The following is a 25,665-nucleotide window of genomic DNA, read 5'->3' as shown; positions in this document are numbered from 1 at the left end:
TGGGGCTATTTAATAAAACAAACACCACTAATTATAACAATTTTGTATTATTTTACTTCAAAATCTTTGTTTTAAACATAAAATACAAAATCACATTGATTTTTATCAAAATTCTTTAAACAACAATTTTATTACAATAAACAATTGCTGTCATTATTACATTATTATAACAATGTCACAATCATCCACACACACATATCACACATCATTCTCAATAGTTCGTTGAATACTGACATTAATAAATTAACTATCATTATGCTGCACCACAGACACTTAAAAATAATTTAATAAATTACATATAAAAAGTAAAGCGTCCGTCAAGTTTCACAACATCGCTCATCGAGAACGTATTTCACGTAAAACTAAGTAAAACTCGCTGTTTAAATATTATGGCAACGCGGGCCATCCCGCTACTCTTTCGTACCTTACTCTACTTAGGACACTTTAACATCACATTTGCGCTTTTATTTACACGGGCCGCCGCCGGGTCGGGCCGGCCGGCAGTCGGGACTAGAGCTTTGGTTTCACCTGCCGTAGCCCGGGCCGCGGTACCGCTCCCGCGCCTGCGCCGCCTGCGGGGTCACGAAGTACACGTGCGCGCCCTCGCCCGGCAGCCGGTACGACACGTACGAGCCGGGCCGGCCCTCGCCTGCTGAGTTCACCGGCGCGATCCACTCCGCGTCCGGGTTGATGGCTGGCAGCGGCCGCTTGTAGTTCACAGCTGTGTCACCCGCCAGTGATGGCCGGTTCAGCTCGTACTGCTCCTCGGTGTACTGCGGCCGCTGTACTTGCGTGGGCGCACGGTACTGCTGCGGCGTCCTGTAGCCGGGGTTCGCTATGGGTATGAACTCGCTGTCAGGGTTTATTGTCGGCCGTGGCAAGCGGTCATTGACCAGTGTGTCGTCGGCTAATGACGGTGGCTTTTGTTGCACCAGTTCGGCGTTCACGTGGGGCACTGGCTCGCTCTCCGGGTTCACAGTGGGGTGTGGCTCACGGTAGTTGACCAGAGTATCTCTGTCCAGAGACGGTGGGTTCGGGCTCTGGGACTCGACGATCTCGTACGCATATTGAAGGTTTATGCCGTTGTTGATCGGAGTTCTAACCGTGTCGAGCGGAGCTGTGACCGCCAAGCCGTTTACGTCGTGAGTGTTGTCCTCTAGTTTCTTTCCAAAAACATCGAATGAGTTCTTTGTAATGTCGTCAAAGTATGTTTCGTCCTGCTTTGTATAGTATCCTTGACTTATGGGGTTCGGCGTAGTATTGGGGTACCTACTAACATGACGAACGTGGTCGGGCTGGTCGCTTTGTATCGGTATAGGGTTCCTGTTCTTCTTATTGCGAACATCATTTTGGAAATGTGTGTCTTCATAATCTTCATCACGGGGCTTTGTAGTCGGATAATATCTGCTGGAAGTAGGCGACTCGGTCGTCACTTGCACGTTTTCAATAAGATATTGTTGATGGTAACCAGGTGAGACTGATGGTGTTATAGCGTTGAACTCGTTGGCTACGTTGAAAGGTTTGCTGTAGCTTACCATAGGTATGAACGGTTCAGGGTCCAGTTTAGGTGCTCGGAATGGCAACTGTTCTGGCCTAGGTTGTGTTTGGTAGCTGTACTGGTATACAGGTCTCGCTGTTATAGCCTTTGGCTTATGCGTATGTTGTCTGTGAGAGTGTGTTTTCGGTCTCTTTGTAGTAAAAAAGTCGATAGTCTGTTGTATATCGGCGATTTGTTGGTAGAAAGCGTCTGGCCTTTGTTTCTGTTGTTGCACATAAACTGGCTGTTGTCTTGGTTTTTGAATGCTAAAGTACTCTTGGGTCAGCGTACGTGGTCCCTGCTTTTGTGGCCACAGGAATAGTGCATCAGCTTGATCGATGGCTCCGTAAGAAATATCCACGGCTGGGTTAAATCCTGATTGCCCATTGTTTGTATTTTGCTGTTGCGAGTAAGGATTTTGGCTAATTGGTACAGTCTTGTAGTAATTTCTTCCATCGAAATACGTTGCTGGAGCAGGCGAGGTCTTAGGCTGCTCATCGTAGAAATAGAAAGATGCAAACGCATTTTCGTTTGGTTTCCTGTTATTGTATATTGGCTGCAATTTTGTAGTAGGGACGTCGTTCTGTGAGTTTGAATAATGGGCCCTAAGAGGTACTTGCGTCGATGAAATGTCGTTCGCGGTAATGGTTGGTGTTTTCTGAGGCAAATCATACAATATGTAAGGTTTTTCGGATGTTGTTGGAACTTTACTGTCGTAAATAGGTTCCGGATAATCGTAAATGACCGACACAGACAGAGGTTTTGAAGTTACCTTTGTTCGTGTTTTGTATACAGATTTTTCTGTTTTGGTCCTTGTTGTATTTTCTTCAGGCAGGTTATGTACTCTCACTGGATGCCTTGATGGTATTCGTTGAGGCTTTCTCGTTTTCGGAGTTGTTACGATTTCAAGTGGCGGTGGCGATGTCACCGTTGTCGGTACCTTCGTGGTCCTGGGTGCCTCGGTTGTTGTCGGTCGTGTCTTATACTTGTTGCGGTGCACTGTTTGCGTGGTACTCGGTCTCGTGGTCGTCTTTGGCCTTGTGTATGTCGTCACGGTCGATGGTCTGCCTGTAGTTGACTTTACAGCCTCCGTCGTGCTTTCCTCTAATGGTGCAAAGAAATCCGGAGGAGGTGGCAATACTATTCCAGGTACAAGTGGGCCCGCAGGCACTTTATTGTTGTAGTCAGCGCGGTAGGAAAAATTGTAAGGCGGCGGATAGTAGATCGAAGGGTCGTCTTCGTCGTATAGGTCTGACTGGTTGCTCGGTGGTGGAAGAAACACTGCGCCCGGCGGAAAGCCTTCTGGAAAAGAGCCGTTCATGGATGGGGGGAAGGGGAATGCTCCTTCGCTCGCATTCCCGGGTAGGAATGGGAACGGAGGACCTGGCTGCGGCGCTCCCCCGGAAGAAGTGTTTCCTTGATTATCACTCGCGGGGTAGGGCGCTCCCGATGGAAAGAGGAATGGCGGAGGAGGTAGAGGGCCTTCGCCCTCTCCCGCAAAGAAGGAAGGGAAAAGGGACGCAGGGACACTGCCGTTTGGCGTGAGGAAAACGAGCGGTCCGTTGTCGGAGAGTCGTACCGGAAAGGGCGGTGGCACTTTAGGTTTCTGCGGTAACTTTACTTGCCTGTTAGGCGCTTCGTAATTATCGATCGGTGGCCATGGTCTACCCTCAGTCTCTTTGGTTCGTTCAGGGAATGATCCTCCTTTCAAAACTAACAGATGATCTTCAGCAAGCCAGATTTCATCTTTCTTGAGCCCGCCAAGGCTTTGAAGGTTATCTTTTGATCTTGTTTCTGCGTTTAACTCGTAGCTTACGATACCTGGACGTTTTGGGTTCTTGGCGAATATTTCATTTTGAATTAATCCGTATTTTCCTTCGGCCACCTGATCAGCTAACGTCTTCTTATCTTCATCGACTTCTTTAGTCTTAGGTGCGTCTTTTCCTTCGCCGGCACTAGACATGAGCATGCCATCATCCCAAATTCCTTGATTCCATCCAACGTTGCCGCCTGACTGGTCCGGCGCGATCACTCCAGCAAATTTTCCACTTTCTGTCTTCGCATCAAACGATATGGCATTTTTAGCGGTGCCGTACGCTTTCTCATTCTTAATTTTGATGTGTCCACCAACTAGTCGTTTAATAGTTCTTTGAGACTCGGCGTGTTCGGCGTCGAGCGTCGGCTGCCCGCCGAGGCTGCGCTGATCGCGCACGAACGAGTCAGGCGGCAGCACGTATGTGGGCACGAGCACGCTGGCGCGCGACGAGCACGCCCATGTCAGCGCCAGCACCAGCGCTAACGCCGCCCCTCTCACCATCTGAAAGTTTAGAAAACATCACTTCTTAGTTATATTGCACAAACATAAACGCACTAGAACACACAACGCATTAATCCATAAACTTATCTAAGTAAGGCTTTCTTTGTTAATCGTATAGGCTTCGTCGTCGTTCATGAGCGCACAAAGTGAAAGGCCTGAAGGAGACAAAAGCGTTGGCCATTCGCGGTGTTTCGGGCACTGGCGTGCCGCGCGCCACCACCCGCCTTTTATTAAGTTTTGTAGAGCGACCACCTCCGACCCGGTTGGCATTGAGAATCAAGCGTTTAATTGGAAATGGCGAATTAACAAGTGCCACGAGACAGTAAGGCCGCGGTGCCTAAATACAATTATAACTGTTGTCGTGCCTAATTTGATTCAATAGTATATTTTTAAATAGATGTCAGGACAGAGCTCATTGTTCTACCGTATCTATGTAACAACACCGGGGAAATGTTCATTAGCCTAGATTGGAACTGACGACGACTAACGACATAGAAATCTTTGAGAGTTTTGAAACAATGATCGGTTTTTTTTTTCAATTTAAACCGGCACGAGCTCCGCCATGTAATCTTCTTGCCGCAGTCACGAAATTATGTTCATAATCTTTTGCATTTGTAATGTTGTTTATTGAATACAATGATGATATCAGGTAGTGCGGTCGCTGTGGGTAAGCCGCAATCGCTTACCTGGTTTCAAAATAGCGTCAGCTTAATTGAAACGAAAGCGCTCGGGCTGAACTATGTCGAACGATAATAATAGTAGAACTAGATATTGAACTATTAGGGCAGTGAAGGCAAAGTCGCCCGTGGTGTCCGGTGGGCGTGCCCGGGCTCCGTGAAAGGCTCGGTCACCCGATTCGATTTCGCCTTCGATAAAACACGAGCCTAACCCGCTTCGTAATTGTGCTAAACTATGCACCGAACCTGTACTAGATCATAGCGCGGCGAGGGCGGACACCGCCTGACGCCGCTCCATCGACGTTTTAATTGGTTTCGATTGTGGCATAGTCAACCACCAATGATATTACTACAATAGGTCACTGTAACCTTTCCCTTACCTAATTCTGAATACTATTTAGATACAAATTTTCGATTTGAATTCTTGTATCATAAGGTTAAAATCTTTATGAAAGAGGGAAACGATAGCACTCATTAGCCACGTGATTCGCAACGAACAACCTTGATTCGGTTATGATTATTTCGTACGTTTAGTTGTTGTCGCACGGCGTATGTTTGGCAATTGTTGCTGTAATAACCACCGGTTCTTTGCTTTCAGAAACCTGCTGGTTACATTACGTAGAATTTATTGAATAAATGTTATTAATAAAGTTTACACATAGTTGGCAATGTGCACGTATCGAGGAGCTGGTGAGACGTAAAGTTCAGCGAATACCTCGGCTTGACATTTGCCCGCGACTGCTAAGGCTCATCTCGGTTGCATCCTTTCGTTTGCGATACCTAGTTTGCCTTCATAAAAATTTGTGTCGCGAGTGTTCACGAGCCCTGCATTCCATCGTGTTCGTATGCATTGTTGTCGTAATAATTTTACATGAGCGATGGAAACTAAGACAAGCGCGCATGGCCTCGCTCTGCAAGGTGCCCGATTTTTTTGCGGTCAGTACAAAACGTGAAGTGATTAACCAACTAGTTGTCTGGGAGTGTCACGGTGGCCGGTGCTTTCGATACCGCCGCCAACCTTGCGGGTGTGCGCCGGCGGAATGAACGCGCCACGACAATTGTTTTATAGGGGTTCTCGTATGTATAAAAAGCTTTCTTCACGTTCTAGTTTCACTGTGACAACGTTGGGAAATTCTCTCAGCTGATGTATTGTTGACGATTTGTATGCAGAGCTCGGTCCGCGCGTTCGGCGCTAACTTTCCATCGGCCTTTGTTTGTTTCGACTCAGGTTTAACCGTCAGGACATGTTGATTGCCAGGTTTTACTGTATTCCTCTGCACTTTCTAACAGTACACGTCCTTATATTTTACTTATGTTCAAACACTTTCAATTAGGTCTTAGTTTGCGTACAATGATTGTGATTTAAGTAATTACCACGATAAAGTCCCATGCAAACGAAGGTTGATACGTTTGTAGTTGCGGGTAATTGCATGCATTGATCTCCTTGAGTTTGCGGAACGACGGAAAGCCGACCGGCGTTTATTTATTACAAAGTATAACCGCCTATTTGCGACATAACTGTTTGTTGACCACTCCTTAATGTCCGGCACGCGTGTGTCGAACAAATTGCGCAATGCATAATAATAATGATTGCGATCGCCAATCAATAAAGAGTTCTTACTGTGTGTTACGGTATTGGTTGTGCTGGCTTGTCGCGCGATTACAAAACTGTATCGAATCAAAGCAGTCAGCGTCGCAGCCCTCGAGCGTCGCAAATTACGACGTCGTGCTGTCATAAACATGTGCTTATTGAGACGAAAGTAATTGGTGCTTCATCGGGTGGCAAGCACTTAATCATATACTCAGAGATTATCTTAGCGAGATATACACATTACATTGAAGGTTACGCGTTAGGGTGCTCACAAACTCTTTATTGAATTCACTTAGTATTTTAGCTATCATCGCGGAATACGTCACTTAAAAATATAAATATATGAGATTTCTTTTTTTAGATTATACTGTCAACGAAATTAAATTGATAGTATAAAAATAATCTTAAAGCTAAACCCGCAATTAAATTAAAAAAATAACGGTTCGCGACAACCCTTAATAAATGCTCGTGCGGCACACGGCGCGTGCCATGAACAACTAGATCATTAAAATTTCTTTTATTTTCGACTCTAACCGCTATCTTAACCTCTTAAATTACTCGCCTATTGTTCTAATGAAAATAAATGATTGTGAAGACCATTGTTAAAGTATTAAATGGGCTTAGGCAATCGATTATTAATGATCTTCCACTAACAAGGGGATAATGATGAATTTGGATCTTATTATTAAAAAGCTATTTAAACGAGAGTAAACTATCGCCTATCGACCCCAATTATTATTAAAAATATTAAAGGAATTTTAAATGACCATGTAAACGAAATATTATTTACCCGACGTGATTGCTGGCACAAAGGAATTCTGTATGTCGAAGTGTGCTTTAAGTTCTAATACTTAAATGTCAGGAGTTACGCATCGGTATTTGTTGTCTGCGGAGTACTAGAAATTATAATAATGTCACGGCAAGTTCTTATAGCAATTACTGCAGACAAGTCGCTCGGTCAAGGCGGAGACAACCAGTTTAATCAAATGCACCATCTTGAATTGTTATGTCATACACCTGGTCTTAGGTATCCATCGAATGTGTTTATAATTTAATTCGCATTCATTATTCATACATAATAGCTCTCAAATTCCTTAAAAAGGCGAGGTGAATATGAGCTATATAATGATCAGATTTTGATTATTACCTAATTTTACTACTCCAAAGAGAATAATAAGGTAACCTTGTAACTCATTTAAATAATATAGACAAATATCAGAGCAAGTTCCATAACCGGCTGGATTTACGTCATCTTAAGGTTTCCTGTTTTATTTGTGTCAATTATCTAGCTCATTTTCAAATTAATTATATGGGCACCGAGCTAATGTCTCACGAACGTTGTTTATTACCATTCTTAGACGTGCCTTATTATGATCAAAACCTCCCAATTAAAAGGCCTTGTATTTTAATGTGGGAATTCTTTTATACATTCCTTCATTCGTTAGTTACAATTTAGATTATCTTTAGCGAATTTAGAAACGTGCAGCAATAAAATGTTTACTTTGCACAGACTGTCTTCGTAGCTAGTTGAGTGTTGCACAACATCCAGCTCCTTATTGCGTGGGTTCTACCTGATCGATGTTAATTGTGTACATAGTCATTACAGTAAACTATTGTTCGATCATTGAACGTTTACCCAGTCTTATCGTACATGCACATACAGCTTAACTTACTAGCCGCGCCTAAAACGGATCTAGCTTTAAACATGTCTGCTTTGGCACAGACCTCTTAAGGTCAACATTTTATGAAAAATCGATTCTTTTAAATCGTGACTGGTTGCGGTCGTGGAGTGCGCACGCGCCGTCTCGGGGCCATTTCATAGTGAAATATTTTAAACTATTTTTACTAAGTACTGCCATGTACACTATTGTTGCCGGATTTGTGATTTATGCCCATAGCTCACTTTCAAGGCTGATCGCTTTGCTCTATATTGTGTAAGGCAAAAGTTAGTTACTGCCTACCGAAAAAGGCGTGTTGAAATATGGAACTTATTAAAAGTCTAGTTAATTTGGACTGGAAATGTAATATTAATAAATGTAGACAAGATTAAGATCTAATCTTGCAGTAAACTGGAATTATTGCTCAGGACTTAAATTTAATATTTAAACAGTACATATTTTCTAAGCTATAAATTGTTCGATCGGTAAAGAAGTGGTTTAATGTTATGTGGCGTAAATAACGCCCTATACTGATTTCCAGATAAAATACAGTTTATGCATACAATGTTAATCCCACCCTTGAGTACAAAAATAACCTTCACATCGATTTAATGTCCGAAGCTTCCGCATTGCTTGGCCAAGTGAGTTTGCAATCTCAGTTCACAACCAAAGATGTCATGTTACACCTATTATTTAATGTTCACGTGATTATATCTCATAGAATCTTGGTTTGAAGCGAGAAAATTAATTTAAAACCATAAATAATTATATACTTTTACGAGGCTAGTTACTTATTTAAAATATTTCTTAAAAAATTCAAATGAGGTTCCAATTGGTCGGCGCGTGATACGGTTATAGTATGCGCCGACGCTTTCTTTTCATTCTGTTCAAACTTTCTTGGTCTTTGTTTCGTAATTGGCCAGTGATCCTACCCGATGACTGTTCGTATGTAATGTTTAACGTAATGCTCGTAATTCTTTCACATGTCATCAGTAATTGCCATCTATTACCGCATCTCTCATTCGTGCCGAGCACTTTCCACATATTTGTTTTTAAAAATAACGATGTCTCTTGTAACTTTGCTTGTTAACATTTTGACCCCGCATTTTGTCTTGTTATACTAATGATGATTTTTATTTTGTTACAGGTAAGTTGTGTTATCACGATGTTCAGCTCCTCACCATTAATACGTAAGCAACATGTTTGGTAAGTGAGATCTGATCGGCTGGAGTGGGCGGTTCTTGTATTGCGCTCCTGCTACCGGTGCAGCGGTGTAGTAAACATCAATTAACTGATTTCGGATAGATAATCGACGTTATTAGTTACCCCTTTATTGTTTAATATGAGGCGTCTCTTGTGCAATGAGTTTCAAAATTTTTCCGCTGTTCTTGTGTTACCTTTTGGTGGTTTTCGGAGCGTGGCGGATAATAGGCAACCTTAGATTGCGCCCGAGTCCTTCGCTTGGAGTCGTGCGAGGAAAAGCTGCATATTTTAATAGTTAAATGTTGTAATAATTTTGCAATAATTTTGAACGCTTACCCGGCTGTACCTATCTATTATATTTATCAGTCTCGCTCATTACTTCGAAGGCTTCCATTTATTTTGCACGTCGTGTGACAAAGGGTTTTTAATGACGGCTTATATTCGTCACGGCTATTAGCGATGCTGGTGCTGACGATGCGCGGGCGCAACTAATTGCTGAGAGCGCGTCTATTGTTTAACCTGTCACACTAGACACATTCTGAGTTGCTACATACAAAACAATTTGTCATTGTACATTGTTCTCGACTCTCTAAGTTTTCGTAGACCTTGCTCGTAAGCGAGATACTTGTCGACCGGTTTCTTACGAGCGTTGCTCCTTTTTTTGCTGCAGTATTATCGTGGACTTTTCATCGCTCCGAGCCGGATGCGATTTTTTTGTTAACGAACATAAGAGCTCATGACGTAATCTAATGCTTATTTTATCGTCATTTTAATCAGTTTTGTACGTTAAGAAAATTTGACTTTCAATGTTTTCATAAGCAATGTCAACACCGACCGGTGCGTTGACACTGCGATCAATTTGGCAATAGAAATATTTCCTTCCAGTGAAATGTGCAATGTTGACCAAACAATTATCTCAATTAGAGCGTGGTTTTATAAAGATATGCCATAAAATTTAAACAATACGGATGAATAATGAAATTCATCGGATATGTTACGGCATATTATTAAGCTTCAGTTACACAGTAATGTCAAAAGGTGAAATAAGCTCGTCTCTGTGACTGCGATGAGAAAATAACTCTGATTGTAATTACTTTGCCTTTTTGAGAATTAGAATGTTACACAAAGCATAAGGTGATGTAATACTGAATTTTGGAATTACAATTTCAATTGTATTTTAATCTTTGTTTAACTTCGAGAAAGAGCAGAAATAAACTCAAGGCAGGTTGGGTGTAGCATTCCGGGATCAAAGAAGGTAAACTGCTTCGCCGATGTGTCATCTCACCGTAGTAGTGCGTTAGGTACTACACACCTTCACATTGGCACGGCTGTAGGTCAACTGACCCTTGATTCGCGCCAGCTCCTTTGCCATGTAATTCAACATTGCATGCAAGTTTACGCGTATAAAACAACATGTTCGACTAGCACGAATAATGACTAAAGTTATGATCATATTAACCTCAGCATTCCACACAAATAGGTATCAATTTAATTGATAAATCGCGTAATCCGTGTAATAATGTAAATTGAACACGTTATATAAATTATGCTCATTTGATTCGTTATTTGCATATTATGTTGTTGACGTTTGTCACATATACTAGACTAAATTGATCGTTAACATTGACAATTCGAGGTGGATTCTGAATAGTTTTTTAATATACTTGGTTCACCTAGAATAAATATATATCTGAGTTGTTACGCCGGAAATCTAAATATTATGCTCCAATAAGATGTTAATCTGAATGTTATTATTGTACGTACTCACGGATATTAGTGTTTACGTCCGTATTTTAATTGGCATTTGTTTCACGTTCACACGGTTTATCCGGATCGGTGATTATGTGCCCGTTTATTCTGATATAAATCGATTGCACTCAATGCTACATATTCATGTGATTTATAAAGCCTATATTTCCGCAGTTCTATAACCATTCACTGTTTACCTATCATTTATATAAACACGTTTGGTCGAATCGTTTCATCTTGACGATTATTCGTATGTAGAGCTTCCCTAATCATTTGTAAGTTGCTGTCATTCTGTTATGTCATATAAAGTGTATGTCCGTCTTAGCTTCGCTTTCGTTCTCTTTAGTACGATCAGAACATGGCGGTTTGTGTGCCGTTGTGATATAACGGATCATTAACACGAGCACTATATCTTATGTCTATACACTATAAAATCTACCTGTTTGAATTTACACGTAATGAAGAAGCCCATAATTGAAAACTGATTTTATGTTAGCGTAGATAATTAAAACCGATCAAAACACATTATGCACAAATAGACACACAAATAATAAAGTTGAAGGACACGTTTTGAACAACACAATCTTTTTTGTCGTCTTGTTTTTCTTTTTTCATTGAAAACCAATTATCTTGTAATCATCCGGTACGTGATATAACGTTGAATGACAGCACCGACAAATTTATGTTTTATTTAGGTTTAGAAATATAAAACGGTCACGTAATCATGTTGTCAAACTATTGATTATACATTTTGCACGCGTACGAATGTAGGTCCGGCTGGAAGTTCCGTTACCTACACATCTACGTTCACATTGTTCACACCATAATCGCTATTGATCACGAAAACATCACCTCTAACCATTTTATTATTTTGTACTTTGTATCCACGGAATTACCCAAATATTTACATATTATTCTTCGCTCATTATAACGCCTTACAGTATGACTAATGCGATCTTAAGCTTGCGTTGATGCAATTCAATTAAGCAAGGATGATTGTATTTCTTGTGCACCGGTGCCATTAAGCTCTGGAGGAATCATTACTGCATTTGATTTCACGTAATATCTATTTTGAGAACTTTTAATGTATGCTGGCTAAATTATGATTAAATTTTCTATAAATAACGGATAAGTAACCTATTCATTTTTGACAAACTGTTTACGATTATTCGCGTCGTTTACGAGTTTCGTAGGTGTTTTGCTAGAAATAAGATTATTGCTAAACACTATTAGTAAACAGCTATGTCATTACGAAAAATAGATGGAAATATTAAACGTGTTCGCGTCGGGACATTTTTAGATTGTTAAGCAACGTCAGTCACACAAACCTCCGAAACACTTTGTTTGAATGTTCTCACAGGTGTTTGTAGTGGCGTCATTGGGTTTTATGTCGAAGGCTGGTCGCTGTGAAACTTTGACTTTAATATTAGTGTCGTGATACGGCTCATTGTTTCTGGAGTCGCGCTTATTGTTGCTGTGCCGCCGTCGGAACCGACTAGCCCGTGAGATCTGGGTCGGGGACCTAACTGGAAGCATGCGATTGTCCTCAAGCATTATACGCTCACTGAGTTACTACCGAACGCGCCTAAAACATGATAAGTAAATACTATAACGTTTGTAAACAAACACAAGCTTACGTTTTCTGTTAAACGGTTGAGGCTGCGGCTGTAATCACTGTTGTTCGTCTTCAGTCGCACATCACACGACGACGCTCTAAAGTCACTTCACTCAAGTTCTATAATTTGTCACTGATGATCAGTCACTGTGCACATACTGGGGGTGTAGTGTCGCGGTTGTCGCTTAGCGGTGGAATGTCGGTTGTGTTATGTCCCGAGGGTCACCGCGCCGGTCAGTGGTGGGGTGCACGTGTGTTCAGCAGGTCGCGCGGCGCATGAGTGGCTGCGGTGGTAGGGGGCGCCGGTGTAAATACGCCGCCGTAGCGCGTGCGCACCGCCTACGCACACAGCGACCGCGCGACACACACCGCCGCGTGTCACACTGTCGCGACACGACATGCGACACCACGGTGACGTGATGCTGCAGAGCGATGCTGATTATTACATGTCTAATGACACCTGTTGACATGAAATTGATGGGAGGACCCTATTACCATCATGTGCATACATGGATGTTGTGTCACATCTAACTACACACGCACCTAACTATTATTATCAAAAACTCTTCGTTTTCTTTACTAGCTTAACTTAAGCTTTGGTATTCGAAGACCCTCTTCAAGTTATCACGTATATGACTGCTATTACACTAACGACCCTTATTGTGTAAATTGATGGCTGTAGTATTATGTGTAAAAACTTGAATGATGTGACTGATTTACAATATAAATAAATTATGATGATGTGCATATAAAGTGCAATAGGTTGATCATGTTTAACCTTTGGATTGCTCTGTCTGCACTTAATGTGGGATTGGATTCAAACTTATTGATATTCATTCAATATTTTGATGTTTCTAGAAATGTTTCTAATAATGTGTATATTCAAGGAATTGATTAAGTTTATCAAATGTTTATCAATTTCTTTCTCTATTTACGTATTTCGTGTTAGCATAATTCTTGTGACGAGGTCAAGTTCAATTTTTTTCATATCAACTATAGATTAAATTTGCTATTGTTATTTTTTCCAGTCATTGATATACATTTTTTATATTATTATTGGTATATGAATAATCGAAAGGATAATTGGCAGATTTAATAATAAATCTCTTTCGCTTTTCTCTTTTCCTAAGAGTCCATACTTGTTATAAATGTACTTTGTCCTTTGAAAAGTTCAAGCATAGTTTACGATGATTAAGTCCCATTGACAAGGTAGCATGACTAAGTTCTATTTCCATTTGCCATCACATAGGCCCAAGTGCCAGTGTCGGGAGCTGTCGGCTACGTCACCGCTCACCAACTCGGACCTATGATAAATTAAGTTTCTTGGAACCGAACCAACATCAATTGAACTGTTGGAAGTCATTAACGTAAAGATGTTGTGCCCTTTCTCGGCACGAAGGATATGATGTCACATTAACACGACTACATCCGCGTCTCTTTACCTTTGACAGAAAAGTTATTGCACTTCCTGTCTACTGAAATCATGAGAGTGTAAAATAAAAAGAAACACTGCAGACGTGTGTATAATTACCTGCCTTAAACAAAATGTTTATTACATGCTCATAAAACGCAAGACTCGTGACCGTGAACCTCAAACTAGTTACACGTAAATTCTGACATAACGTGCATCTGTATAAGTCCGAATATCTAACGTAGTTATCCGTATTTCGCTCGGCGATCATCTACGAGCCGGCCGCTGAGTTGCGCAAGCGCCGGCGAGTCATCGACACCGACGCGTCCTCGGAAGGTCGCGGACGGACCCCGTACGGGACCGTCCGCATTACCATAATATTATATTTACCAAACCTTATCGACGCCGTGTATCAATATGTTTATGTCATTAAGTGTTGTTGTGTGTGTAGCGGATCTAGCTTTTAAAAAGGTCGTTGGTTCTTCTTTTTGTGCCGCCCGACGGGGTATTTGGTTTTCCCCAGTGGGAGGGGTAGGGGCCTACTGTAGTTTTGTTTCATTTTTTCGTTTTCGCAGGATCAGGTTGGAACATTTTGCATCGGTTAAATAAGGGATCAAGGCCACACGCTAAAATACCATCTATGCTTTTCGACTTCGTTGAGTAGTGCACCTTGATAATTAATTATGTTTATAAAAACGTTTTAAATATTTTAGATGTTTGTATAGTTTTTTTATAAATGAGGTATTTCGGCGTCCTATTAACATACTTTGCTCACTGTCATTTAATATAACTTTTTATGGAATTTGGCGCCAAGCAAGTAGGTTGTAGATACATCACCAATAAACGGTAATGTTATGATTGATTGTGCGATTTAATCATCCAGCATGAGAATAAAAAGTGGATAACCTCTAACACTACAATCATTTAATATTACTTTTAGGAATTCGGTAAATAAATAACTTACGTGTACTGCCAATTGATATAGCAAACCATTGCCAAGGCGGTATGTGTCATTATTTAATATTATTCGACGAAAATGTGTGCACGCGAAGATCTCAATAGATTTATTTTTAAAACAATATTAATTTCACTATTCAAATTTATAAACACATCTGATTTCATTACTGTAACAATGTCTGGAAAAATTTGGTCAACAAATACAGTTCGTTGAATTACGACTAGGTTATCAATACAGTTGCACGAGTACGTTTAATTTTAATGGGTGTTTGAGCGTGGAATTCTATCGACTTGTACAATTCACGAGCGCCGCGACTTGGAAGCGATTCGCGATGGTCGTTTGTTATTTTCATTATGTTTTTTTTTTCTCGGAATCGTGTTTAGGTGGTGTCGCCGCGGCGCGTCCGTACCACATTCCGCGACACCGAGGCGCTTGCCGGCTCTGACCGTTTGACCACTTCATAACTTTGGCGACCCTACTACAGGTTCCAAACGTTCTCATTCGAGATCAAGTCACACAATTACTATATGGACATTACTTACTCGTGTCACGTTCGATTTACATTGTATGTGATTCACTTGGCTATGGTTCTTATTTTAATAACAGTTTCGACGACTTGAACAGCTGCAACGGATATTGTGCGTGTCCAAAGGAGACATTTATATGATTTCTGACATTTAATTGGCGCTTACTCGGCGAGTTAATTTTGTATTTCAGCAACATTTTAGTCATCAGGTGCGTTGGATTACTGATGAGGTTATGATCGCTTAAGGTCGATAAACTTATCAGTTGTTTACCATCACGTTTTATAAATATCAAGATCAGGGTACTTATACTCTGCCCGTTCTAAGGAAAATATTTTGTAAAATATTAATACTTACGGATACAGTATACTCACTATATACGAAACGTTATAAATTATGAACACAAAAACAATATAGTAAGCCTTGTAGCATCATCTTTTGCAAAGTTTACACACCTGTATGTTGAAAATCCGCTTTTAATTCGATCGAGAAACAACGTTATTAAAGAGTCGTGATTCTTTAATTTCTTGAAACCGTAGTAGGATGAGTACATCCGCGGAGGCGCCGGCGGTCTCGGGCCCGCCAAAACTCGGCTCCGTGTGTCCGCTTAAATTATGTAATCGAATATTCATGATGCCTTTTTGTGGCTGCAGTGCTTTTTTATACAACTAGACGTCATCCACGGCCGCGCTTTTGACTGCGATCAACTTGCAATTTATTTACGCGGAATTATTATTTTCCGGTAATTTATTTTTAAGCATTTAATAAAGGGAAATCTGGTAGGATTTGGGAGACTTTTCCGTCGCAGTGGGTCACCTTAGGCTGGGAAATAATTATGTTAATTTAGATTTTTACAAAGTTTTGAACTATTCGTATATGCTATTGAGTTTGAGTTTAACGAGAGCTTTCACCGACAATTATAAATTGAAGTTGACTATGTAACAGAAGGCTTCCACGTTAAAGACATGCATACATTTATTGCGTAAAGATAGTAATCGATTACTTAGACTTTTAATCGATATTAGAATCGAATTCGTGCTTATCTCGGTACCGCTCCGTTATTATTTGATACAGGTGGCCTACCGCTACCTCTGAAAGTATTACTGTAGCACTCCGAGCGAGACGGTGATCTACACAATGTAGAGCGGCTTCTCTTTCACGAAAGCATCAGACTTACTTCAACCACCAAGTATCAGTTTACCTTTCTTGCACCATACTGTTTCCGTTATTTCTCTCGCTATTTTAAGATCGTCGTGTACCTACTGATAAACGGTTCAGATAACAAAGCTTTTCTCGTCTAACGTTTTTTTTTTGTTTTTAGCCTAATGTATTGTTGTCCTACTTAGTCGTTTGGGTTTTTTCTCCAGTCTAGATAATGCAGTCATTTGGTTGAATTTATCGAAATTCTATGTTTTCCATAAATTTTATTTTTTATTTATTACTTATTTGCTGGACACACAAACAGAATTCGTTGTTTACATAATTTATTCAAATTTTCATCGATCTCATTATAGTTATGGGTATTTGTGTTATTGTTTATCGCTAAAACACTTCTGTTTGTATATTAAATATTCGACATATCTACAAAATTATTCCGTGACGTCTGGTATTCGACTGATACATTAATTTTATGTGAACTCGTTATTTTTTTGCGAACACATAAATATGTATATATTAATACTAATATGGATGTTATATCAAATAGTTGGAATTCTTCGCTTTTGACGCAAATTATTTGTTTATAGGAATTCTCTGCTTCGAAAAATACCCATGTAACTGTGACTCGTGATTATTAATTGACAACATGTTAGTCAATTCTTTGAGTCGTTCATGGCATAGCTATAAACTAATCGATCTTATGGGATTTTTCCAACATCAGTCTTATTTTGCCATTATTTTTATCATCAACGAATGTTATTTTGGTAAAATTATTATTTATGAGTAGAGACTGTTTTTGTAGTATCTTTTATGGCATGCGAAATCCGTTTATTTTATCAAATATTTGTTCTCAACGAGTTTATCTCAGGCTTAATAATTCCCAACCATTTATGATCCATTAAAAACCCAATTATCTCTCGTATCTCATCGTCTGTCGGATAGCAGAGTGTTAATTATTATCAATCAACCAATTACATATAAACTTTACATTGGACCCGTTCGATGCTCGCGGTGGTTTCGTTCAATTCAATTGTTCAGTTTTCATACATATTCTCATGAAGTTTCGCAATAAAAAGCCTTGTTCCAATTAGTTTACTCTGATATTTTAGCACATTTCGATGTGTTAGCACCCGATGCAACTCGCGGTTTTATTATGCAACTTCCAATTCACACCACGAACATTTTAAATGGTCCCTTTAACAAAACGTATTTGGTGCAAATTTTATACGATCGTTTTTTTTTTGTATTTGACGACAATATTCTTAAGCTTCTTGCAAATATTATATGGTCTTCCAGGAAACTTTGGCATTGACGTAAATGGGTGAGTTCGCTCATGTTTATTATGTTTAGCATTTCCCTATACAATGATCATTTTTTTATTTAAAACTAATCAATTTTGAAATGATTTGCAAACTACTTTTTGTGTTGCTTTAAAACTATTCAGTAACTTGAATATGTCAAAACGCGAAACGTTTTAATATTTTGTTGCTGTTTAGAAATGGACTAAAATACCTAGTTTACCTAGTTTTGATCTATGCGAGCAATTAACGAAATTGTTTGATTTAATCCTAAAGCATTTGTTTTAGCATCTTCCTGGACAGCTGAAGAATTGGAATATGATGTTTTAAAGTTATTTCTCTACCTAACTGGGTTCAATGTATAAATATCAAATCCCACTAATATTATAAAGGCGAAACTTTGTGACTGTATGTTTTTTACTTCTTCACGTCAAAACGGCTGAACCGATCTTAATGAGTATGGAGTTAGCTGACACCCTGGACTAACACATGGCTACGATTTATTACGAAAAAATAATTTATTTCCTAACCACGCGGACGAAGTCGCGGGTAACAGCTAGTAAAGTATATAGCGATTAAGATTATTACAATTCGTATGTTAATATGTTTACTGATGAATATGAAAATTAAATTATATTTAATAGGTCGGGCGTTGTCTTCCGTTTATAAAGGTTACCAACTCAGCGCACACTTTCAATTATCTACTATTCTCTTAACTTGAATTTCATTATAAAAAATGTTATGTGAGAACGACATAGGTATTCACTTTTTAATTATTATACTTAAAATTGACCTTCATGTAATTAAGCATCCTTAGTAACTGCAGATAACATCTGTTTTGTCATGTTAAACGTAATGTGCATTCTAGAACATATTTTAATTAAAATATGTATTGCTAAGAATGCTTTTGAAATGCATTTTTCGAGCTAACACGCTGCCGGTGTCTATGTTGTAACTTTAAATGCTTGGTTGGTCGTTTGCTTAATAGTAAATAAGTTGAAAAACGCATTAAAATTAAATAACTATTGATTACTTAATATTGGTTAACTTTTCGTTGTTTCTGATAATTGTTTAATATTAAAATACGTGTAAATTCATAGACATAGCTCTTAGGCTTCCTTAAGAGGCGGCGTGTTCTTGACCAGTTTTGTCTAAGACCTGATAAACATAAGGTACATATATTAGTACTAATTGGAAGAACACAGACAGCCCCGCCCCCGCCATGCCCAAAATTATGGCTTTTAAGCACACCAATTAAAATCAATTTCATGTTTTTGCGTTTAAGTGTTTTATGCTATTTTATTTTGTCTGACAAATTGCTATATGTTATTATCATTATTCGGCGATCAAATCAGATCACATATTTATGAACCTCCAGAGGTTCGTGTAGTGAAAATAATATTTTAAAGAGGTTTAAAAATAAACTGATATGCACTCGTTAAATAGTCAGAGTCTGCACTCGAACTAATTGCAAAAAATGATAACGTTAGCAGTCTAGGCATTTATATGCATCACTTGTGCAATAACTTATGGATTTTGGCCTCCAAAAGGTGGGCTAATATTAAATTTATTTATTTCTGTCGTTCGGTGGATCCAATTAAGAGCTTGTTTCTTACCATTGTCCATATATGAGAGTCTATTGCTAAATTGATACACACTTAGTGCGGTACAAAACTAAAATAAGACGTTAAATTTAATTACGCACTATAAACATAACATGCCAGTAACATATTTTATTACTAACTTAAGAGTTGATGAAATCGAGTCAGTTCCAAATGGATAGCTTTCAGAAATTCGTCTATTTGCAACAGAATCTGGTTTAGATGCGACATTAACATGGTCGATGATGAATGGCTCGTTAAATTCATGTGGATCATAATGCTGTCATTATTTAGACACGGTATCATTAACAATTGGTCCTAAAGGCTCACTGTAAGCTCCCTATTTATGATGAGCATGTATTGCAAGATATATTTACAGTTTTTATGTGATGTACAACGCAACAAACATTAAACATTTGTTGCGTTGCGGATTATCGATATAACGAAATTGGAAGTCGTTAACCGACATTCCCAGGGAACGGCTGAAAAGTAAATGTTCTTGGGAATGGACTCATGGCTGGTATATTTTTTGTTCGCACCGTCTTCACACCATATTTCCCATTAAAACGTAACAAGCTCAAGCAATAAAGCTTGTGAATCCCACTGTCCTTCTCACCTTACAGAGTTTGCCCTTGCGAATTATTCATAACGGCTCATAAAAGACCAAGGTCGTCGCACTGTCGAGATTGCGGATTTGGTCGGTCGGCCCGCGGTCCATATAACGTATAAAATGCAAACGAGTGGGTTTCACGCGGATCCCGGGCGGCGCGACGTCCGACGCTATCTGGCGCCTTTTATTTCTCATCTTTCAAACGTCAAACATTAATTTATGGCATCGGCGGTCGCTATAAGCTGCCAGTATTACGCGTATTTTGAAGTAATATAAAATATATTTATACGTTTTCCTTAACGTTATGGCGTCGTGATGAGCACGCATTCCACAGCATTCCGTTGTTGCCATGTATTGTTAACGTTATGAATAACCTAATTTTAGTTTAAGTGACTCTAGCTATCTTAAAATTAAATATAAAAATTTAAAACTCCATGCAAACGAGCGTGAGATGCTCAATTTATTTACATACAACTTACCATTAGCATTGCATAAATATAACTTTTAACGTGTTATTAAGTTAATTTAAACACGAGGACAATAACAAAAGCCTTTTTAATATGGGTGCCGGTGAATAGAGAGCGTATTACGCAACGGATGCTAGACAGGCCCGGTTCCCGCGGACGTAACTCACGTAGAAAGTGGTGAAGCTGTGGAAAATACTTGTCTCACTTAAGGGAAAGGGATCAATTCGACAAGCTCTCGAGTGCATCCGCTGTATGCTACTAAATTGTTAAATCATTTCATTATTAATTGGCCGGCATGTAACACCTTCTTCTATATATGGTGCAGTTTGTACGACCAGTTTTGTTTCTACTATTGCGTTTCATATTACATGATTTATACTTATATTTTTGCTACTAATTTTTGTCATTTTATTAGCACAGCACAGGTCAATATAACCACGACGTAGTTAAACGTTAATTCAAAGCACAAAGGTATCCCCGGAATACTAACAGCACATTTCCAAACACAATTAAGAACCGTTATTTTCTTCAAAGCAATATCGTGAGCAAATAATTTTACCGTCAACTGATACTCTGTTTGTCGTTCAATTATTTTTAATATCATTAATTTGTGATTCGCATAACATCGGTTTGTTGTAACTGTGACCCCGAGTACTCGTAACGGTCTAACAAGTGCATTACGATAACCGTATCGGTTTACGCAAGCTCTAGTCACGTTAAAACGTAATGTATGAAAACGTGCCAGTGATCTGCCGACCTGCCGACCTCAACACCCAAGTTTACGGTCACGTGAGAAGGCTTACTAATCAAATAAATATTTATACGATACGTGGAAATCCTCTTCGTGACTAAAGTTACATAAATGTTGTGTTTACAGTAAATAACACTGCATTCTGTAAGTGATAGCTAGATAGATAGACGCATTAGACATGCGTGAAATTTTTTTAACACTTCTAAATTAAAATACGTAACATTAAAATTAATTACATTAATTAATTAGTAAGTATAAAGGTCAAAGTAAAACGTAGCAAGTTTTTAATACTGTCTCGGTCGGGGGCTAAACACTCATCAATTTAATTGAACGTCGTGTTATTGTCTTCATTATGATAATATCGGACGGCATTGACATTGATTGTACGTGTAAATCAAAAGGTCGGACGTCTATCGTATACTCGATTTTTTTATGCTAATGAGAAAGGCGAAACGACTAAAAGAAGCGCGGCCAAGCGGTCATCTCCGCATTCCGAGCGGGGACATGCGCATGCGACCCAAAACGGAATTCCCATCAAACTCGACGACGATAATAATACTAAAGCTATATAGACTGAGAGATAGCCGCCATTACGGAGACCTGTTCAGTATTTTTGGACGCGACTCCATAAGATTGCAGAAATGTATTTTATAGTGCACTACTTTACAGTACTATACGCTTTCGTATTAACTTTATACTTTTAAACCAGGGCACCACAAGAGGGAGAAAGGTTATTTGTACGGAATGTTTATTTAATAGTCCTTTGTTCATTTAGATCAGAATAACTGAATAAAAAAAATATTTTAGAACGACATTCGATAATTTTGGTTCGAGTTCAAATTGATTTAAAAATACTTACAACTGGACACAATAAATGTTTTTGTAAAGAGAAACCTATTACATTATATTACCATATCTATCTGTAATTAAAAAGATTTTTATATTCATGTCTGGCGCCAGCAAGCGGAACCGCTAAGAGTCATCACGACCAAAAGATGATTAATGCAAAAATATTATAAACAAGTCGTTACATTTATAGTAATGGCTTTGACCCTACCTCTGTATTAACATAACTGAGAAAAATTGCCTTTGCGGGCAGCTATTACAGCAAAAAAATCTATAATTTCATTTATTAACGCTAATGTGTACCGACATTTTTATGGTATAATAACAATTAGGTAACAAGTTGTTTCAATTTCATTTCAAAACATTTAAAAAATCATTGATGTATGCTTTGATGATCATAAAAATTCCAATGGTAAATAACATTCAGGTCCAAAGTCTTCGTAGATTGGATAATAGGAATAAACAAACTCCTACGCAGTTTATCAATTCAAAAATTAAGACATAATCGGATCATGACCTTTAAATAGCAAAAAAATTGTTTATATCAAAACATATTCATTAACAAAGTATAATATTAAACATTTATGTAAATTATTTTGAAAAAGCAATGTTCAGTCGTAATTATGACTTTACACGAATAAAGAAACGTCACCGTGGATATGAAAATAAATACGGCTGCCAATTAGTCATCGTTTTTATAATTACTACAAACCTATTTATTGACATTTGACTTATTTTCTTCGTAAACGCCTCTACTCAATTAGCCGTGAAAATGTAGCGCATGTAACCTTTGCTCGGAAAATGGATGAGTAACCATATAGATGGAAATAAGATAGTCACTGTAAGCTCCGGTTGTCTCGATTGTCGCGTCGTTTCTAATTACCATAATGACATATAATTATAGTGTCAAGGACGTTTTCATCTGTCACCTGGTGTGAAACAGCTAATTGATCGAGATTATAACCGTGAGAGATCACTTTCGTTGCACATTGTGTGCTTAATGAAAATTGCCGTATTTCTTATCTATAATCACGAATCTATTTGAATTAATGAGAACACGGGTCGGAGTGAAATGCCCGGCTATTGCGGATATAGGTATGCTAGAAGGATGCTAACTAACAGGTGCAGATACTATGAAGGTCTTACCTATTATCGTACATTTTTAGCATATGACGGTTTGCTCAAGAATTATAATGGTCATCACAATAATATTCTTCAATATGAACGATAACTCGTAACTCTGTTGATGTCCATTGTCTGTCATACATTGACGTAAACTACCAAACGAAATTGTTAATTGTCTACGTATGATCTAACATTATTTGCATTACATCTCGCTCTTATGCAATCTTGTATAATTAACGAAATTATCTTATGTAATTAGATAAAAATGCTTCTTCCATTGCATTTACATCTTAGCTTTCACACGGGAAGAGACAATGACGCGGCCTAGACACTGACAATAAGATAACCCGAGCACTTTCCACTTTCCCGCGCTTCCCACAACATGGCCGTCGTATGAAAAGCGCGCGAACAACGCGACTCCAGTGCATGTCATTTTTTTCCGGAAATATTAAGAATATTATGGTATTAAAACACGCTACAACCGAGCACCGTTTTTGTAGCTTTATTTAGATATCGTTTTTACAATAAATTACACGTCTACATATTTTAGTAGTGATCCGAAAAATCAATTAAGAGTAATCATATGTATCGAATCGCAATCAATCAATTCAGCCATCACTGTGCACGATACAAAATGCTAATTGAATAATTAGAAGTCGGTAAGTGAATTAAATGCCAGAGTATCATCAGTCTTAAAATAGAATAGTTGTAAGCCAAATATAAACTTTTATATCAAGTATTGGTACCTATTTTGAATATGTTTTAGAAGTAAAGGTTGTTGAGCGGAGACAGGGCTCGTAGGTTTTGACCAATTAAGTGTGAACTGCGCGTGTCCGGTGTATTGTCGCTAATTAGCGGTTGTGCAGAAATCGCTAACATGCTTGTTTTTATACCGGCTACCTGTAATTTATATAATGATTAATTTTTATTCTGCAGCTATAACAAAAAATGTACCTACAATCCTACATGCTACCTTTAATGATTACCTATCTTTTTTGCCGTTTGATGGACGTCGATTTCGAGGTATTTTTACATGTTTGAAATTCTTTGATATCATCCCAAACATGTTACCTACATTTACCTCGTTAAAATAATTTAGAGAATACCACAAATTGATTGATTTACATAACAAATAAAAGACAATACAAAGTTCTTAGAAATGACGATAACTTATGATAATATTTCTATTGTGGACTAAAAATATTTCTGTAAAAGGAAAATTCTGTACGATATATCTGTGTTTTGGGCTGGCGCCACCTACCGGTTCGCGGATCCCATAACATATATTATCTAGCATCAAAACAAAATTATAGTTCGCAGAGAGGTGCTTAGGTACACTAAATTGATTAGATAATGTATTTGTAATTTAATCAATTAATAATCTGTTCATAAGCAGTGTTTTTTTATGAGATTGAACATAAGTTGCCATTTTTTCTGTATTGATTATCCCATGATCATGACAAATATTAGCCTAAATAAAATTGACACATGAACTTAAGTGTTTTGAAATGCTAATGTGGCGCCGTCTCGGTCATTTTTAGACACACCTTTTAACATATTAATGTTTGTTGTTTTAGTGGTAAAAATAGAATTCTAATAATTTCTATGATTATTAAGAAGGCTTTTGTGCCTGATCTACATAAACACGTTTAGGTAGGATATAAGTATTTTATACAATAAATGTTGTTACGATCGTGGTAACAGATAATAAAATTAATTTAGTCGCGTGTGAGAAAAATAGAGGTGGGCTTTGATTTATCAATAAAAAAGAGATTTTTATTTACATTTTAGGATGTTTTTTTTTCACAGACACAGTCAATTCACGTCGTTCTTTAGATAAACAAGGTTTAATTAATTACTATCATATTATTTAATTATTATCTTCAAATTTTATTATAGCAGCAAGTGTACAAAGCGCCTTAGGAACACAGTGTAAATAAGGGCCATTACATTTCTAGATAATTCCTAAGCAGCTGGATACATTATATGCATTCATTACATTCCAAGAAACATGGAAATTAACTGATTAATAATTGCACAAGTTGATAGTTTTCTTCGAAGTGTATCTATCTGGCTTCCTTGTGTCCAGTGTGTAACACTCCGCACACGAGTTATGTCCATCGCGTCGCTTTAGTTACGTTACCCGACAAGGGTCGCACGCAGTGCTTTCCACTTAGTTTTTCCACTTATTCACAATTCCATAAGTACATGAATAACATGTTTTTATCCCCGTACATACCAGTTATTGGAGCAGGTGTTAGCTGTTACAAACATTTCATCATCTAATAGCCACAGTAAGCGAGCATTTCCCCTGTTCGTTGTTACCGGTAATACTACGCTGTGTGCTAATGCCGTGTAATCTACACGGGTTTTCTTGTACTAGCTGCTTTTGTGCAACTAACTTGATATTTTAGTTTCTAAACCGTCTGTATTTATGGCTTTGTTAGACAATCGTTTATTGAACAGTAGAATGCTGAGTTAATCACGCTTGCGAGTGATAATTTGCTTTCAAATACGATTGTACATTTATGAATCGACGCGTGCGTATTCAAAAGTTAGACAACTGTCC

General features: G+C 38.4%; 2 protein-coding genes across 7 annotated transcripts in view; one reads left to right on the top strand and one right to left on the bottom strand.

Moving 5' to 3' along the window:
- Positions 1-25,665, top strand: part of LOC113500141 (N-alpha-acetyltransferase 15, NatA auxiliary subunit-like) — a 71,248-nt gene that overhangs the window by 9,376 nt on the left and 36,207 nt on the right. For 2 of the 5 annotated variants that reach the window (XM_026880839.1, XM_026880835.1), the window contains one exon: positions 8,928-12,438. The exons of the other annotated variants lie outside the window; for them this stretch is intronic. In XM_026880839.1, coding sequence (XP_026736640.1) covers positions 8,928-8,974 — 47 coding nt within the window. In that variant the 3' untranslated portion in view covers positions 8,975-12,438. Of the gene's footprint in view, positions 1-8,927; positions 12,439-25,665 lie in introns of those variants that run through there. 5 annotated transcript variants of the gene reach the window in all.
- On the bottom strand, positions 129-16,857 carry LOC113500140. Of its 2 annotated transcripts, none has more exons than XM_026880834.1 (2): positions 14,723-16,857; positions 129-3,854 (listed from the first exon to the last, which is right to left on the bottom strand). In XM_026880834.1, exon 2 carries the CDS (start codon positions 3,852-3,854, stop codon positions 525-527), a length of 3,330 nt encoding a protein of 1,109 aa, XP_026736635.1. In that variant the 5' UTR covers positions 14,723-16,857; the 3' UTR covers positions 129-524. The 2 variants fall into 2 exon arrangements, with proteins under 2 accessions (XP_026736635.1, XP_026736634.1); XM_026880833.1 differs by lacking the exon at positions 14,723-16,857 and adding an exon at positions 12,370-14,714.

Source organism: Trichoplusia ni, chromosome 13 (assembly GCF_003590095.1).
Source record: "Trichoplusia ni isolate ovarian cell line Hi5 chromosome 13, tn1, whole genome shotgun sequence".
In the NCBI taxonomy this organism is placed as follows: domain Eukaryota; kingdom Metazoa; phylum Arthropoda; class Insecta; order Lepidoptera; family Noctuidae; genus Trichoplusia; species Trichoplusia ni.
This window is presented reverse-complemented; position numbering and strand designations above follow the sequence as displayed.

What these genes read in the sequence shown, in the direction of transcription:
- LOC113500140 (XM_026880834.1), bottom strand. Translation starts at nt 3,854, where the DNA reads ATGGTGAGAGGGGCGGCGTTAGCGCTGGTGCTGGCGCTGACATGGGCG.